Source organism: Miscanthus floridulus, chromosome 1 (genome assembly GCF_019320115.1).
Source record: "Miscanthus floridulus cultivar M001 chromosome 1, ASM1932011v1, whole genome shotgun sequence".
Classification (NCBI taxonomy): Eukaryota; Viridiplantae; Streptophyta; class Magnoliopsida; order Poales; family Poaceae; genus Miscanthus; species Miscanthus floridulus.
In genome coordinates this window covers 72,695,184-72,713,090 of record NC_089580.1, presented here as the reverse complement: position 1 = coordinate 72,713,090, position 17,907 = coordinate 72,695,184, and the positions used below count along the sequence as shown (strand labels likewise).

Below are 17,907 nucleotides of genomic sequence, written 5' to 3'. Positions count from 1 at the left end.
GTGGCGCGGGTGGTGCCAGCGTGTACGCCATGCCGAGCCGCAACGGCTGGGATGGTGGAGGTGGCCCGGCGGCGTGACGAGCCACCTGGCCGCGGCAGTGCGCTCGCCGGAGAGGAAGGAGGCGGCCGCGCTTGATTCTTACCGTGACGACGGTGGCTGCAAGCGAACGCAAGCGAAGCAGGGAGGCTAGGCGGAGCTGCTGGCGGCGTGAATCGGGGAATGGAGGCGTGGGAGGGGTATGCTGCTGTCGAGGCAGCGGCGGCGGCGGTGGCGAGCTCGTGGTGCATGCGGGCGTGAGCTGCTGCTGTTGCTCTGCGGCTGAGAGAGCGGGAGGAGGAATGAGGAGGAGGCAGCGCTGCGGGGCAGAAGAAGGCACGCGCGTGGAGGTGGAGTCAGGCCGTGGCTGCCGCGCGGCGGGCGTTGCCAGCGTAGGCCGGCCACGCGGCGAGCGCGCCCTGACGCGGTCGAGACACGACGCGGTGCGCCAGCGGGCGAGCGAGCGCGGAGGCAGGCCAGCGCGCTGGGCTGGGCCGGGGCGAGGCGAGCTGGTGCAGCGCGGGGCTTCACTGGGCCGGCTTCGGCCGTGGGCCGAGAAACGAGGCGGCGGCCCAGGAAAAAGGAAATGAAGATTTTCAATTTATATTTTCAAGATATTTTTAAATGCCAACTTTCAAACATTATTTTGAGCAAGAAAATGACCTCTTTTGAAAATGTACCAAAAATGAAAGTTGCTTAGAATTTAATTCCCTACAACTTTGCTTTTATGACCAAAGTCCAATTCTATCTAGATTTTAAATTATAGAATCAAAGTTAAATTTTAACTCAAAACCCTAATTTTGGGAAATTACTTTGGAAGCAAAATTTTGAATTAATTTGAATACAAACCTTGCTCTAAAAATTATGCTAAACAATTCTAGATGATTTACAAGCATAACCAACAGTTTCTACTCAACTAGCAAGCAAGAATCAGAGCAAAACAACTCTAATAAGTGTATGCATCATTTACTTTTCACAAACATGTTTCGTATGTTTCGAAGTAATGTTTCAGTTGTTATATGCAAGATTACGCATGTATGATTAGGATGCTTGATGATGCACGATATGTATGATTAGCAATGCCTAAATGCAGGCATAACACCGGGGTGTTACATCTCTCCACCCCCTAGGTATTTTGGGCCAGTTTCTGTAGGGAGTTTTGGTATTCTAGAAGGACAAATCTACTACAGATTGTTTGAAGGGGATTCAGTTGGTTTTTTTATGGATAAAATCAGATTGGTCAGGGTCACCCATAGGCCCAAGAAAATAGACATTAGCAGCAACAGCCGATGGAATCAAGATTTTGTTCCTCATTTCCTAGAAACCAGGTAAAATAAATTTAAGAAGAAAGGAAACGCAGGGTAACGGCTGATACTTGAAAAAAGGAACCTGGAAGCATACCTCAGGAACGTGGTCGCTGGTCGCCATTGCAGCCAAAATAGATCCAAATCTAGAAAATGTTGCAGAGGAATGACTTGATGAGCAGCTCGAGCAGAGGAAAAAACTGCTAGGGTTGGACCTCTAGTAGCGGCGGCTTTGGTTGTTGAGGCTCGCTCAAAAAAGAAGGGGAAAGTAGATGGGCCGAATGAATCGGAAATGATATGGTTGGGGTATTATATAAAATTCGGACCAAGAATATCAAGAGTCACGCGTATATCTCGGAATAAACGGTTGTGACATGGTGAACAGGTAAACTAAAATTTTGGAATAAAATCATTTTATCCCAAAATTGGGGGGCATGTGTTTACACCACAATTTGGTAAGAAGAACGTGTGAAACTTGAAGCTTCTAAGATTGTGTCATCAAGGAATCAATTGTAGAAGGATCGATATCAGCTAATTCAGATGTGGTACTACGATCGGCTCTCTTCGAATGACATCAACAGATAACGTCAATGAGCTACGGTTGGCATCGAGAGAAACATGTCGGACTCTACAAAAAAGGGAAAGATTAGGGTCCAAGTTATCTTAAGTTGGGAATGTTTTCTCTTATACCAAAGATTGTAATAAGTCATACTTGAGTAGGATTCATACTTAGGTTCCGGGTATAAATATTGAACCCCGACTATTGTAATGGACATCCAATCAATCAATACCAATTACTTTTTTTGGCTTTACGCCAACCCTTAGGAGTAGGAGTAGCGTAGATCTCAGCGAGTTCTTTAATAAGCAGGGCTGCATCGGTCTGATCGACCTCCGGCTTGTCTGTAAGTACCGTCATGGCTTATTCTTCTGTGTGTGAGGCTGCATCGGTCTGGCCGACCTCTTGTGAGCTCTCGTATAAGCTAGTTATCGATCCTTATCTAGTTTAAGTACGTCTGCATCGGTTAAGTTCGACCTCCACTGCTCGAATTAGATTATGGTCAAGTTATCGGCTCTACCTAAGGGTGGCATCCTTCGGGTAGACTCATTAAGTTACCAATCTTGCTGATGTTCTTATTGTCATTAGTTTTCAGCAACATCAAACTGCCCGATTGAGATCGATCTAGATCGGCCTCACATCCTTTTAGTCCCTCGTTTATTTTGTTACATTGCGACGGTTCTTACTTTAAACGATGGATTATGTTTTATCGGTTGTTCTGCTTTGATCTCGATCACATGGTTAAGGCATGTCTGATCTTATGAAGGTTTATTAGCTAGTTAAATCTGGTCTATAGCTCGCTATTATGGATGCATCGATCCGGTTGATCCCCACTGTTAGTACTTTAGATCGGAGGATGTTGGCTGGTGGATTTGCTTTCGATCAAGCATGACCTTGGCTGTTTGCTATGCCTGCATCGGCTAAATAGCCGATCGCCCGCACTTTAACGCTCATAGTATGTTTTTATGATCATGTTAAATGTGAATAGATCTATTTGCTTTAAAAGGTTTAATCTGTTATCTTTATCATGGTTGCCATTGATCCGGTCGAACCCCACTGTTAAAGATAATAGGTTAGATTTGAGGAGTTTATAGGTCTGCTTGTGTTGAATAGTCAATTGTTTACATGCTATGATTCTTTTTCTACCTAAATCGGCTATTTCAGCCGATTCGCCTGTGCTTTCACACGTATAGCATGTCTTTCAGAAACCTATCGACGTATAGGTGGTTTTACGAGTTCTTTGGCTTTAGTTTGTTATTATCATCATAGTTGCATCGATCCGGTCGAATCTCACTGTTGATGGTAATAGATTAGATTTAGAGCGTTTGTCGATCCATTCGTACTAGACAGTCGATTTGTTTGCATGTTATATTGTTTCTCGTTAAACTTATCGACTCAATGCTTGATATTGGTTATATTTATCTAGCAGATGATGTTACTTATATCTGGGTGCATTGCATTAGTTACCATAAAATCGATTACGACCTACAAGCTTCACAATCCTTAACAGCCGATTTTCTCTCGTATCAGCTGGTTAGTCGATTTTCCCGTCTGGATGCTCCCGAAGCGGCACACTTGGAACTGTCTGGGCAAAACCGGCATGTTCCACCTTAAATTATTGATAAACTTTCTCTCCTTATCAATTGCATGTCAAATTGACCGGCACGCCTTTGGAAATTCGTAGGATCGGCTGGTCCTGCGTTGAAGCCAAGCGGATCTCCGGGCTCATCCTAAGCAAATCCTTCCGGCTTGGTGTGTGCCAGGTGCATTGACACATTTTTTGCGCCAACGGCCCTTCACACTTGCAACCAGTCCGTCAAGTCAAGTCATGTCTTGATTTTCTCCACCTTGATCACATGACTCAATGTCATGTCTCATGTGCAATGAGCTCCTTCATCACATATGTGAGCTTTGCAACATCTTCGAGCCATTTTCACCTCTATGGCATATGTTGCTCACACATATGTATCTGTGGACTAAACAATTGTGTATCTCACATTAAACATAATTAGTCTACCTAGGTTATCACTCAATTACCAAAACCAAATAAGGACCTTTCAATGGTACGCGTGAGGGGGAGGTCACGGGTTCGAATCCTCGCAGCCGCGAAGTGCGCAGAAAATGCCGTGACTTGCGGGGCCCTCCTCAGATTAAAAAAATCGTATTTTTTTTTCTCGGATTCACGAATTTCTAAAAATAGATTTGTAGGGACGACTCAATATCCAGCTGCCCCTACAAATAGTGAGCCGCCCTACAAATCAGTCATTTCTAGCAACGGGAGCGTAGTGGCGGCTGGCAAAACCACCCCTACAATCCCATTTCAGCCGCACCTAAAAATCCTTAGGGTAGTAATGTGTCGGCCATTGGATATTTTCATTTGGACATCACTTAACATGTTTGTTCCTAGCTAGATCTCAGTATTTCTTCTGTCAGACCGTGAGAAGATCTAATGGAACTTTAGTCTACTGCTAGGTTGTTTTTCTTTGCTCATCAATTAAGATAAGAGGATGCTAGACAGTGTTTGGTCGGTTTATGCGAGCTTGCCTCTGTACTCTCTCAGAAAAAAAAGTTCAGTCTTCCTCCACTTTTATGTCTATATATATCTATATCTATATTAAAGATAGAAAAGATTCTTCCATTATTTTTTTTACTTTCCACAATATTCTCAGTTTCTCACACGCTTCCGGTCCCGTATCCATATGGGACCTAGATTCATGATCCGTGCTCATACAAGTTAGAACGACACACGTTTAGCAACGGTATATAGTTCGACTCCAAGCCGAGTGAAGCAATGGTACGAAGTCTGATTTCAAGATGGAACAACTGATGATCATTTAAGAAATCTCTGAGTCGCAAATCGTCTAGGTGACCAAAGAAACACTACTATGTTGAATTTTTTAGTCACGTGGGAACATATTTCCTGAGGCGGTCTCGGTGCAGGGACTGTGTTAGTAGAAAACTATAAAGGCTCGTCTCAGCTAATCTATTGAAAAATTTAAAAATAGTGCAGCCCTACCGCTAACCTATTGCCGAACACGCCACTACTCACCACCGTCGTGGAGTCCACTGCCACATCTCGTTCGTGGACTGCCCATCCTGTTGTGGATGTTGCCCTCGCCGCTGTGGAGATTGTCGTTGTGGTCATGGAGGCCGCTCTCGTTAGAACTTCGCCCATGCCACCTCATGCCCACACGGCCACACCCTACTAGATTTGACGGCGCCAAGCGTCGTCGACACTGGCGCCGCCCGCCTTGCTGCTCTATGTTTCTCCTTGTTCACCCCGTGCCGCTCTTTGGGGGGCCAGGGTCGCCGACTCCACCATGGCATCTACCTTCGCTCACCTCGCCACTCTATGCTGCTCCTTGTTCAACGTACATGACGCTCTGATGCTCTCTGATGGAGGCAATGCTCTTAGATGTGAGAGAGATAGAGGCGGAGAACTGCAGGAGAGAGAGTTGTTCTCATTGGCTTTTTAAGGCTGGGGCTTTTGGGTCATCTGGACGAGGCTTTCCAAAGGGGGCGTATTTAGGCACTTGCCTTTGAAATTATCAAGAGCATTTACAGAGACGGTGATACTTATGACCGCCTCTAAAAATAAGCTAGGCTATCTTCAAAAATCAATTCTGTATGGTATTGAAGGTCGTATGTTTTGTTACAATCCACGGACGAGTTTACTAGATAAATAAATATCATTTCTGTTTGTGCTTGGCAAGTGAACTTCTATGCATAGATAACGCACTACAAAAAGGAACTTTAACGTTGGAACTAACTAACGTTGGAACTAACTAACTAGTGAACTTCAATGTTTCAGGATCAATTACTTTCAGGGAAAGCCGATTCTCCCATAAGTGTTCAATGCTTACGTATTTAAGCTCACTGACTAGCAAGCTTTTTCCGGACGTGAACTATATGTTTGTTTCAATCATCTCAGCACAGTGAAGTTAAATATGTGATTTAACACATCTTTGCATCAATTAAAGTGATTCAACTTCGTCCGTCCACGTAGACGCCTGTGGCTGCACATAGGGAGAATAAGAGGTTTGCGCATGCGCGCGAGTGTGTGTGTGTGTGTGTGTGTGGGGGGGGGGGGGGGGGGGGGGGGGGGGGGGGGCGTCCTCACCCTACCTTAGGCTTTATTTGGATGTAGTCGGATTCGCATCAATCCATATATATTGGGGTGGTTTAGAGTAGAACTTGAACTAAATTCCACCTCAACACATGTGGATTGAGGTGAATCCGACAACATCTAAATAAGGTCTTAGTAGAAACTCTACCTTTGTACCTAAGTAGGTCCTCGAGACCTCGACTTAGTAAAGGTACTTAAAGTACTTGCCGACGTGTCGATCAATAGCCTATGATGACATTGCCAATTTTAACATTACCGGTTTAGACTCTTGGAAATGCTGCTAGAGGTAGGACGTGCGTGTCTATGCTCATATAAGTATATGCGTGCGTGTATGTGATTGTTTACATCTATAGTGTTTGAAAAAAACTTAAAAATGCAATTAGCTATATAGGTTCATAAAAAAAAACTTCGTGACACCGTTGATATGTGTGTTCGATAAAAAAAACATCATTGACATGAGAATGCAAAATAATTGTAGACTATCTCCAACAACGACACCCAAAATACAAGACTCATTCCATGTTTTGGTAGTGCTACAAGCAAAGGGTTCAATACGTATTTTTTTTTGTCTTCTCCAACAACATCACCCAAAAGAGAACTATTTCTGTAAATAGGTCTTTAGGAGAGAGGATACTCAAATTTAGGTTGTCTCTCTCCAGGCACAAAAAAAATAGATGTCCTGTATAGGTACTCTGTTGGAAACTGATACAATATTGTTGGAGACCTATTTTAAATTTAGGTGCCTTATGGGCCAGCTATGAGACAGTTCTAACTAAGCAAATTGTACACGTGGTTGGTCGCCTTGAATATGTAAGGCTGCGTTGGTCCTATCTCCTAGGTAACAATTATATACTGTCAATTTTTTTTTCAGACTACAACTGTGGAAGCGGCGCAACGGCGTGCTGTTCAGGAATAACTAAATCTTTAGGACGCTCAATCCTTTGTTCCAAGAGGCCACATAGGTAAATTTTCTTGTACAAAATTTCTTCATCAATCCTTTGATCTGTGATAATAATCTTTTCGTCGCCCAACTACGGGATCATCCTTTGTATATAATATAAAGAAACATATAGTACAACAGCAGATTTCGTTATTTACCCCTCCTTCCGAATTGCTTTAGCGTTGGTTTCGGCTCCATTGGCGGGCGCTACGTTGTCTTATAACAAACTTATGGACGCTCAAAGTGCAAAAGAAAAAGTCTAGGGGAAAAAAAAGGAATTGACGATCCTTACTAGGCTACCTGTAGGCCTGCGTGGTTGGGCTTTTGTATCAGCTGCTGGGCCTTTACTCCGATGGCCCCGATGAGGAAATAGCCGAAAAGGGGAACAAGGAAAGCATGGCCCATGGGCAGAGCAGAACAAGGCAGCCACGGACATGTCGTCAGCATGCAGAGGGGCGACTGGGCGAGTCGTGGTTGCAATTTCCATGCATGATGAGGTCAGCGTACGTATGTATAGCTTCAACTTCAAGGCTTCGGGTGTCTGCACCCAATCGTGTTGTAGTCTGAGCATATCATTCTCTGATGCAGTTTGACTTTATCCAACGGAACTCAATTTCAAAGAGACTTGTCCAGGTCAGAGTATACCAAAACTATATTCTTCGCCACTCTTAATCGTTCCAGCGGCGCCTCTCGTGGATGTTTCTTTCATGTCGGCCAACTTCACGTCTTCACCAACCCAAATGCTGGGTTCAAAGAAGCAACCCAACGGCGGCCAAAACAAGTTGGTGAGTTTTAATAGAAAGCGAGTCTAGCTGGATTAGTTAGGTGATCATTCAGATTTAAGTCCTCTGTTGGACTAAATTCGTGCCTATATTTCTCTTCTTAATAAAAAACCATCTAATTTCTTCTACGTTGGATCTCGCTTTACTTTTTAAGTTGGTGAGTTTGAGGCCAAAGGCGGTTGTCGATTGGATATATATATGAAGCGGTATGTGTTGGTATTTATAAGTGCAAATAGAATATAAAGAATTCCGCAAGCGCACAGAATACCATTGTAGCATTTTACCGGAAGTATTCTAGGTATCGTTATTTATATTTTACCACATAGAAACAATGGAGTAAAGACTTATTGAATATCAAAGGAGTATCTATCAGTAAACATACCGGCATGGCTAAAGTAGGGGTGAATATAATGATAGGAATTAAGGATAATGATACTCAGGGGTAGATCTATATGATAACGTAAACGAGTCAACTCGGGAGAGCAACGAGTGAGGTAGATTTCTTATTACATGGTCAAAGTATATATACATCCAACTATAGTTAAGACTAACTGTACTCTTTTGCACTTTGGGACGCCGCTTAGACGATAGAGTACCCACAATAGATAACTCTACCGACGCGACTACGGTCCCACAATTTAAGAACCTGCTCAATTCGGAGTGGACTACAAAGGATAGACGGGGCTGTCACCTCCCGCTGCTACCACCCAACCAGAGAATAGGGTGTACTCATAGGCAGAGCATCGTATAAGCACCATGCTTACACGAGGCTCAGCTACTTAGCCCAATCGATAAACTAGCAGGCTAAGCGCTCTATGAACCCACACACAAAAGTAATAATGATAACCTCAACTAAGCAAGATACATATTAAAAGTAAGAATAGCCATGTAGATAGGAATATGATGAATTTATAATATGTCTTACAAGATGTGGAAGTGAAGATACAAGGCTTTGCCGAGCCTCTAAGACTAGATCCGGAACTTCAGCATGAACCCAACTGGACCCTCACTCCTGAGCTACTAATCTACTACATTGGAGAGTCTAGACCTAATACTCCTGGTGTATCTTAATCTCTGAATGAGAGGTATAAATTAGGGTTTCAGGGATGCTCTAGGGAGGGGGGTAGGGGTTGCTATATATAGGCCGGAGCATCAATTCTGGACCCTTGGATCAAACCGACTTAAAAGAATGGCGTAGATGCAATCTAGGAGGTAGTGGAGAACCGACATTCAAAGGAGGGGCTGACAAGTGGGCCCAGGGGGCCAGGCGGCCTGCAGGTGGGGCCGGTCGGCCCCACATGGCAGCCACCTGCCCTCCGCTTCGGTGGTTTGTCTTTTGAATTTTTCTAGAGTCTTCCCACGTCAGTTTCGCTACGGATAAACGTGATTTGCTTTGACGAATAGGCCCTCCTTGAATGTTTTCTGAGTAAATCCTCCTGCAAACACAAATTCACCAAAACTTATGAAATTTATTAGTTTAAACCCCTAGACCTATGTTGGCGATCATTTTCATGCATTTATATAAATTATATTGACAGTTTATGATGAACGTTAACTACCGTCAACAGTATGTAATTTTTGTTTCATTTTTTTGACATCACTTAACACTTTTGTTCCGACTCTAGCAAGATCTCAATACTACTGTCCGATCACGAGAAGATCTAATGGAACTTGTTGGATATATCACTGGTACGTTTTTGTGGACGCTAGCAATTTTTTAACTAGTGGTTTATAAAGAATATGTACCGGTAGAAATAGAATTATATAGACCCATGGCTATGACCATATGTGTAAATATATTTATATATAGGTAGATTTCTTAAGGTTACTGTCAGTACAAGTCATGCATTTACACTGACGGTTCTCTTAAACTTATCGCTACTATATTTTAATATACACTAATGTTATATATTCTTATGAGAACCACCAATAGTTTGAGTTCAACTTGACCCAACTTGTCTTGGATGGCTGAGCCGGTCTTCTTCACCTCCGTGCCTCTCTTCAGGTTCGTAATTCTTGATCTTGTCCGAGGTTCCTAAGAATCATAACATCATTTAATACCTATCTATTTCCACAATCAAGAAAATAATTACTTGAGAATGAGCTACTTGAAGATTTAGTTGCATACTCAAGCTCTATTAATTGGCCCTTGCATATCATTTCAGGAGTGTCATGTGCATTAAAGGATTGATGTCCTCATCACCTGAGCCCTCAAGACAACACCACTCGCCCAATTTGCACCTGTGACGTCTGATTTCGTCGTCCCCTGCGTAACCCAACACCAACTACTACGTTCTTTCACCCCCCAACCCCGGTGCCACTGTTCCAACACCGCTCGACCCCACGCCTACACAGGACCGTCATTAGGGATGGAAACAGATTCACATAGAATTGGATCTGGATATCACCTTTTACCACATTTATATATGGGCAAGCATTGTTTGGTTGATAGTTTGCTTGTGTGTCCATTGAAGTTGTGAGTGACCAGCAAGCATTAATCCCAGCCAGACAACTCACAGGAGATCACAGGCAATCGATTTTGATGGACTGGCACTAGCCATCAGATACAAAGCAGCTATAGTCAGGTAATGATATCAGAGTTTCAACCAAACATATCCCGAGAAGATCTCGAATAAGGCACCTACCAGGAAGAAACATAGGGCCTGTTTAGTTCCCAAAATTTTTTACCCTAAAGTGTTATATCGAATCTTGCGGCATATGCATGGAGTACTAAATGTAGATAAAAAAAAAACTAATTGCACAGTTGGGTGAGAAATCACGAGACGAAACTTTCAAACCTAATTAATCCATAATTAGACACTAATTGCCAAATACAAACGAACGTGCTACAGTATCCAAAACCAAAAAATTTCGTCATCTAAACGCGGCCATAGAAACCATACGTTTAGAGCTTACTCGGTTAGTCTAATCTGAAAATGTGCAACACTAGGATTTGAACCCTATTGGATAGGGTGCCACTCAACAGTCCTACCACAAATCAAAGGCCCTTTCACAGCAGCACATGGAATTTGTATTCCTTAAGACAAGACAGTTTCTGAAAAGTGAAAGCACCTCGGTGCCCTTTTTATTCGATAACAAAACGCCCACACCAAAAAAGAAAAAGAACAAAGACATCGTGATTATTATTCCGCAATACACTACGGCCTTGTTCTGATACGTATCTATTCATCTTAATCCATATGTGTTGAAGTTGATTGAAGTAAAATTAAGCTAAGTTCCATTTCAATCTACCCAACATATATGGATTAAAGTAGATACACATGTATCCGAACAAGGCCTGTAACCTAATTAGTAGTAGGTTTAGCCTTCAAGGCAGAATTGGTGCTGAACCCTACGAGCTTGTCGGTTTCAGGCATGACGTCTTTCACAGCGTGGTGGGTGCAGAAGCGATCTGCCCATGCTGTGATTTCAGGGTACTTGTCTTCTTCGAGGAGCTTGATACCAGATATCTTCTCCACCGCCCTGAACCAGCCAAGGTGTGAGCCGAAAACGAGATCGAGGAAGCCGATGCGGTCGCCGCCGAAGTAGTGCTTGCCTTGACTGCACTTGACGAAAGCCTCCTCCAGATGCTCTAGCGCCGTGGACACTTGCGCTGCTGCTTCGTCCTTGTCTCCGTTGGTGCGCCCTCTCAGGACAAGGAATGCCGGGGCAATCTGCCAAGGAAATTTATTAGAAAAATCAAAAGAATAGAAGGATGTTATTAGAAAATCAAAAGAATAGAAGAGGAGAGAAGTCAAATACCTTGTCATCCACGTACTGGGCCCAGAACCGTTCGTTGGCACGGGCGTAAGGCTCAGTCGGAAGGATGGCCGGCCCGTTAGAGGCCCACACCTCATCGATATACTGGATAATGATCATGGACTCACAGATGGGCTTGTCATGGTGGAGCAGGACCGGGATCTTCTTGTAGACCGGGTTGGACTTGAGCAGCAGCTCGCTCTTCCTGCCGGCCGGCTCCTGCAGGAACTCGTACTCGACGCCCTTGAGCTTGAGCGCCGCGAACACGCGGATGGCGTAGGGGCACGCCCACCCGCCGATCACACGCACCACCGCCGCTTTCTCTTCGCTGCCTGATGCCATTTGTGTGCTGTATGCTGTAACTTGCCTCAGGATCAGATTCGCTGTATGTACTAGCTGTTTGTAATATATAGCCATGTATATATAGAGATGAATGCGTTGATCATTAACACGGTAACAACCGTGCTTACGTCCTCGCGTGTGTCATTGCCGGCTTGCCGCCAGGAGACCAAATTCTTCTTTCTGGTGAAAGTTCTCCATTTTAAATTTGTTACTGAGCTGTTTTGACTGATTGGTCCGAACAGGATGTCATCTCTCTGACTTTCCTCGTCACATGGCGATCGGCTCTCTCGCAAATCGCCATGAAGGGGTTAGGTTACTGCTTTTTTTTTTTGAGACGTAGGCACTTACGAGCACCCGTCGCTAATATAAACTTTCCTCCCGCCGGAAATTTTGCCAATCAGATTTCATTTATGTGGAGTGAGCATGAGTGTCAGTGTCAAACAAACTAGCAGCCTGTGTTCGATGTCGGGGAGGACCGTCATACGCACTTTCTAGTTCCTTGTTACGTGCTCACTTGCGTCACTGCAAGTTTACATGGGATTTTCTGCGGGAAGTAACTTGGTGGCAAGAGAAACCATCGCTTCCATATCTACAAGCTCCGTGTATCAGTGCCTTCACTGATTTTCCTTTCACTTTCCACCCTCACTTACGCGAGCTACGCTTAGAGCCTATTTAGACCGCTAACAACTAACAACTAAAAGTGAGATATAGCCTATCCAAACAGAAAGGATTAATGTGTGGGCTAATTTTAGGTCATGTTTAGATTCATAAAACTAACAACTATTTATCAATTTCAAATTATAAGATGTTTTGGCTTCTCTAGATACATTGTTTTTTTTTTCCTATGCACCTAGATATACTCTATATTTAAAAAATATATCTAGAAAAGCCAAAACATCTTATAATTTAAAACAAAGGAGTACTTGACTAAATTTTAGCCCTAAGGATTAAAAAACAGACAGACTAATTATTAGTCTATTAATCCACAAAAATAAGATAATAAAACTATTTGTTAATCCCAGTCCATCCAAACAAGCCCTTAGTCAAGCTTTTAACTAGCGGTTAACTAATTATCCAAGTACAACTAATAAGGGCGAACAGTTCATTACTTATTTCAAAACTTAATTAAACTAAATAGTTAAGTGCAGATGGAGAAATTGAACTTATTCTGGAATTGAAAATAAAATCCACAACTTAAAGCTTATTTAAAACGGTGCATAGTTATTAATAAAGTAAATTGTACTGAAATGTTTAGGTTTATAAAACTTAAAGCACAAAAATTTAAATATTTTGTAGGCAAACTTTTCCCAAAAACATACTTAAATAACACCAAAATTTTATCAAATAAATCTGGGAATCAAACTTTTTTTATGTGAAATAGAACACCTCTACATGGGAAACAGACTAATTTACAAATACTTCAAATCAAAATAATCCACGGAAGAAAATAATAAAAGAAAACTTTAATTTGAAACAAGGGAAAACTTCAAATCTACCCTAAAACAAAAATCAGCCTAACGCGGCCCAAAACCACGCGCAACTTAACTCAACCAGGCACATAGTGCTCTGGGCTTGCTACGCCGCTACCCACTTTTGGCCCGAGTCACCTGCCCTACTGGGCACCCATTGCTTGCTATCGGAATTGAGATTTGTGGTTCAAGTTCATTGATATCGAGTGTAAGTAGTCGCTCAGAAGCCCTAACACTCCTTAGTCTCTCACTCACACTCTTGGACTACCCTTTCTTCCGCCGAGCAAGTGCCAACGCCACCATGCGTGCATCCTACCGGAGCCATCATTGGCCCTCTCACCTGCACTCTTGAGGCAAGCCGGGTTCCACTACGGTTCCTAAAGGTGGAGCCCTGATACTTGCTTGCGAGAAAAACATCGGTAATGGCATCGATATATTTTTTCCAGCAATAGTAATGGTGATGACAGTCAAGGCCAACGGAGCTAGGTGCGGCGCATCTATGGCTACCGTCGCGACAGGGCTAGCCAAGTGCATGTGCCGCGGCTACCATTGGTCAATTAGGATGGTTCCACTTGATCTCACCAGCGTGGCACTCATGCCACATGCAACCAATGACTACCAAGGTATATATGTAACAATCCGGGCATTGCATATTTTCAAACCATGTTCATGGCCAACATTGCATCCATGAAAAATGAAACCTAATTGCAAAAATTCTAAGTCAAATGATATTAAATCTGGCACTCTTGTGAGTGGTGGACCATCTAATAGTTGCCCCAGATAGTCCTCCTACATAAGTAGTGCCAAGTTTGTAAGAATCTGTCAGAGTTGTGCTCTATTGGATAGACCACCAGAACATGCAGTAGCCAAAATTTAGTTGTCAAGTTCCACTTCCTTTCGGTTCCCACATACAACCCAAGGCGGTGACTTCACGGCCACACTCAAGAACTAGTCACCTTCCACTCACTCTCCCAATCTCCCCTCCTCTCTCTCTCCCTCTCTTTCTCTCTCATTAGAACATTGGAAGGCTGTTTACACCAAAATTTGGAAGAAGAGGCGCAAGAGACTCGAAAGCTCCCAAGATCATGTCAGTAGGGAATCAATTGCGTGCAGATCGGAATTAGCTAATTCGAATGTAGCACTAGAATCGGCTTTCTTCAGGCAGCGCCAGCAAATAACGACAAAGGCTACGATCGACACTGGGACAAAACATGATGGACTCTACAAAAAGGGAAAGATTAGAGTCCAAGTTATCTTAAATTAGGAATGTTTTCTCTTAGGGCCAAAGATTATGATGAGTCGTGCTTAGATAGGAGTCATACTTAGGTCCTGGGTATAAATATCAAACCCCGGCTATTGTAAAAGACACAAAATCAATCAAATACCAGTTATTTACTTTTTTTGGCTCTAGCCACCCCTTAGGAGTAGGAGTAGGAGTAGAGTAGACCTCAGCGAATTCTTCAGCAAGTACGGCTGTATCGATCCGATCGACCTTCACTACTTGTCTATAAGTACCATCATGGCTTATACCTCTATTCGTACGGCTGCATCGATCCAGTCGACCTCCACTGCGACTCTGGTATAAGTTAATTATCGACTCTTGTCGAGTTCAAGTACGGCTGCATCGATCCGGTCGACCTCCACTGCTCGAACTAGATTAAGGTCAAGTTATCGGCTCTATCTAAGGGTATCGTTCTTTCGGATAGATTCATTAAGTTACCGATGTTGCTTATTGCTTCTATTATTTATTTAATTACAGCAATATCACTTCGCCTGATTAGGATTGATCTAGATCGGCCTTATATCTTTTTTAACCCATCGTTTGTTAATCTAAACTGATCTAATTTGCACTTTAAATGATGAGTTATGTTTTTATCGGTTGTTTTATATCAATCTTAATCGCGCATAGTATGTGGTTAAGACGTGTCTGAACTTAAGTGGATCTATTGGCTAGCGAAAACCGTTCCATGGCCCGTTATCACGGCCTGTGTGATTCTGTCTCACACCTCACTGTTAGCACCATGGAGTGGGGATCATTACTTGATATATCTGTTTCTAAGAGGGCATGATCTTAAATGTGCGCTATGCCTGAATCAGCTGTTTTAGCTGATATCGAGCGCTTTCACGAACAGTTCACATCATGAGATCGTTGAAGTACGGATAGGTTGAAAGATGTGTCAGCCCTAGGATCTCGGCCTGCATGATTCTGCCTCATACCCCACTGGTCATAGCGATAGATGAGATCTAATATGTTCATTAGATTTATCTTTATTAAATGGTTGAATGGTGATGAGTTGTTATTTTTACATAAATGGGGTTCAGTTACTTGCAGTCATTGGCTTAGCATGAACTAATTACTATTGATATCCTTTTGCCAGTGACCAATACTTGTCTAAATAATGATATTCATCCTGAACAATAACCGATTCTTCTTACACAACTCCATGAGCTTTAACCAATTTATTCTTATGAATATGCTGGATCGACTATTTAGTCAATCTCCTTTCATATCGGCTCTTAGAGCCGTACATTCGGGACTGTTTGGCAACACCGGCACATTTCACCCTTAATTTCTGATAAACTTTCTCTCCTTGTCAATTGTAGGGTCAAATTGACTGGCACGTCTCGAGAGGAGCGCATAGGATCGACCACCCCTGCGCTGAAGATAGGCGGATCTCTAGCTCCATTGCGCGGACCCTTTCGGCTTACTCGTGTGTCCTCGGCACGGGATGAAATTCTATGTCGACACGTGTTTCTCGCACGCCCGATGGGACCCCACAATCATCATGGCAGTTCACAACAATAAAGACATCCTTATGCTACATTATGAAGATCTACCTGATGGAGATAAAGATGTCATCAACAAAGCTACAGAAGAGTTTTAGAGCAAATGTTTGTTGTCCTACACCAAAACACGTGGCAACACAATTGTTCAGAAATTTCCACTACCAAGAGTTCTATTACACCAGCAGACAGATACAACTGAAGCTGAAGGCAGACGTTTCTTTACGGAAGTTGTAGACAAATCTGTTCGTGATGCCATATCAAGCCAAAATGAAGCTTTCTTGGACACATTCCACAACGCCATGAAAGAAGTGATTCATGGGTTTCCAGTTTGTCAAGTTGGGCCAACTTATTACAACATTCTAGATCTGTTGACCCAAGGGACTAATCAAGTCAGTACCAGCCATCAAGAAACAACACCAGCTAGTAATAATGATGTCCAGGCAGTTCAGGGTTTATCTGAATAGACTCAAGAAACTACTATGAATCAGATATAGTATAATCCTGGACCATCAGTATAGCATGTGCAACAGCCAGTGGGGCAAGGTCAGAACTAGGTGATCAATTTTGGCACATCAGGCCACATACCGTCATCGGCTCAAAAAAATAGCACCATCAATTCAAAGGATCCATAGAGATATAGATCCTCACGTCCATAATCAGAGACTTCAAGCAGCAAGCCAGCAAAGGACCCAACAGATGGAGATTCCACAGTGTTATCACTATGGCACAGATTATAACACCCTTCACATGATTTCAAATCTAGGGTATCAAGGCACACGGGATTTTAATCCACAGATGGGTCAGCAGGTGCAGAGAAATCCAAATGCAAATACTAATGAGTTGCTGCTGAAGGTGACCGAGATGATGAAGAATCAGTTCGGTCTAAAACCAAAAGGGTTGACCTTCTCATACAAACACCCATATCCAAAATGGTATGATTTGGTCGCTTTTCCCACAAATTATAGGCTCCTAGAGTTCGCTAAGTTCACTGACCAAGATAGTACAAGTACAATCGAACATGCTAGTCGGTATCTTACACAATTGGGCGAAGCATTAGTTGAGGATGCCCATCGAGTTCGTTTCTTCTCCTTGTCCCTGTTAGGGCTATCCTTCACTTAGTTTTTATCACTGCCAATCAATTCCATTGCTAATTGGGCTGACCTAGAGAAGAAGTTTCATACATATTTTTACACTGGGACTATGGAAAAGAAGATAACCGATTTGGCAACTATAAGGCAGAAGACTAATGAATCGAGCACTGAGTTTCTTCAGAGGTTTCGAGAAACTAGGAACTCGTGCTTCTCCTTCAACTTGGCTGATGATCAACTAGCTGCTTTAGCTGTTCAAGGAATGCTGTCAATGTGGAAAGAGAAACTGCTGGAACAAGAATTTGATAACTTGGGCCAATTGGCTCAACGAGTGGCAGCGCTCAATAGCCAATTCCAGAGTATGCGCAGAGATACCTAATTCTAGAAGAGTACCACAGTGGCCGAAGCTTATAATCCATACTCAGTCGACGACGTCTATGAAGAAGAAGAAGAAGAGGTTGCCGTAGCTGAATGGAATTAGGGCAAAAAGACAGTAATGGTGCCAAATTCTTAGGGAAGAGGAGTCGAGGAGAGCTATAACTTTGATGTCACAAAATCAGACAAGCTCCTCGATTTCTTGGTTGAGAAGGGACAGATCAAGTTGCCCGATGGTCATGTTATGTTGCCCCCAGATTAGTTGAAGAATAAGAAGTTCTGTAAATTCTATAATGCTACTTCTCATTCCACTAATGAATGCATAATCTTCTAGCAGCATATA

General features: G+C 43.0%; 1 protein-coding gene across 1 annotated transcript; it reads right to left on the bottom strand.

Annotated features, from left to right (window-relative positions):
* Positions 1-10,831: 10,831 nt before the first annotated feature.
* Positions 10,832-11,870, bottom strand: LOC136486978 (glutathione S-transferase U17-like). Its single transcript, XM_066484086.1, has 2 exons — positions 11,507-11,870; positions 10,832-11,418 (listed from the first exon to the last, which is right to left on the bottom strand). The coding sequence occupies exons 1-2, from the start codon at positions 11,843-11,845 to the stop codon at positions 11,050-11,052; spliced, it is 708 nt and encodes a 235-aa protein (XP_066340183.1). The 5' UTR covers positions 11,846-11,870; the 3' UTR covers positions 10,832-11,049.
* Positions 11,871-17,907: the final 6,037 nt, after the last annotated feature.

Bases quoted from the DNA above. Each gene is read 5' to 3' on its own strand.
- LOC136486978 (XM_066484086.1), bottom strand. From the start codon at position 11,845: ATGGCATCAGGCAGCGAAGAGAAAGCGGCGGTGGTGCGTGTGATCGGC. The intron at 11,419-11,506 runs GTATTTGACTTC...TTTCCTTGGCAG, and splicing joins CCCAGTACGTGGATGACAAG to ATTGCCCCGGCATTCCTTGT.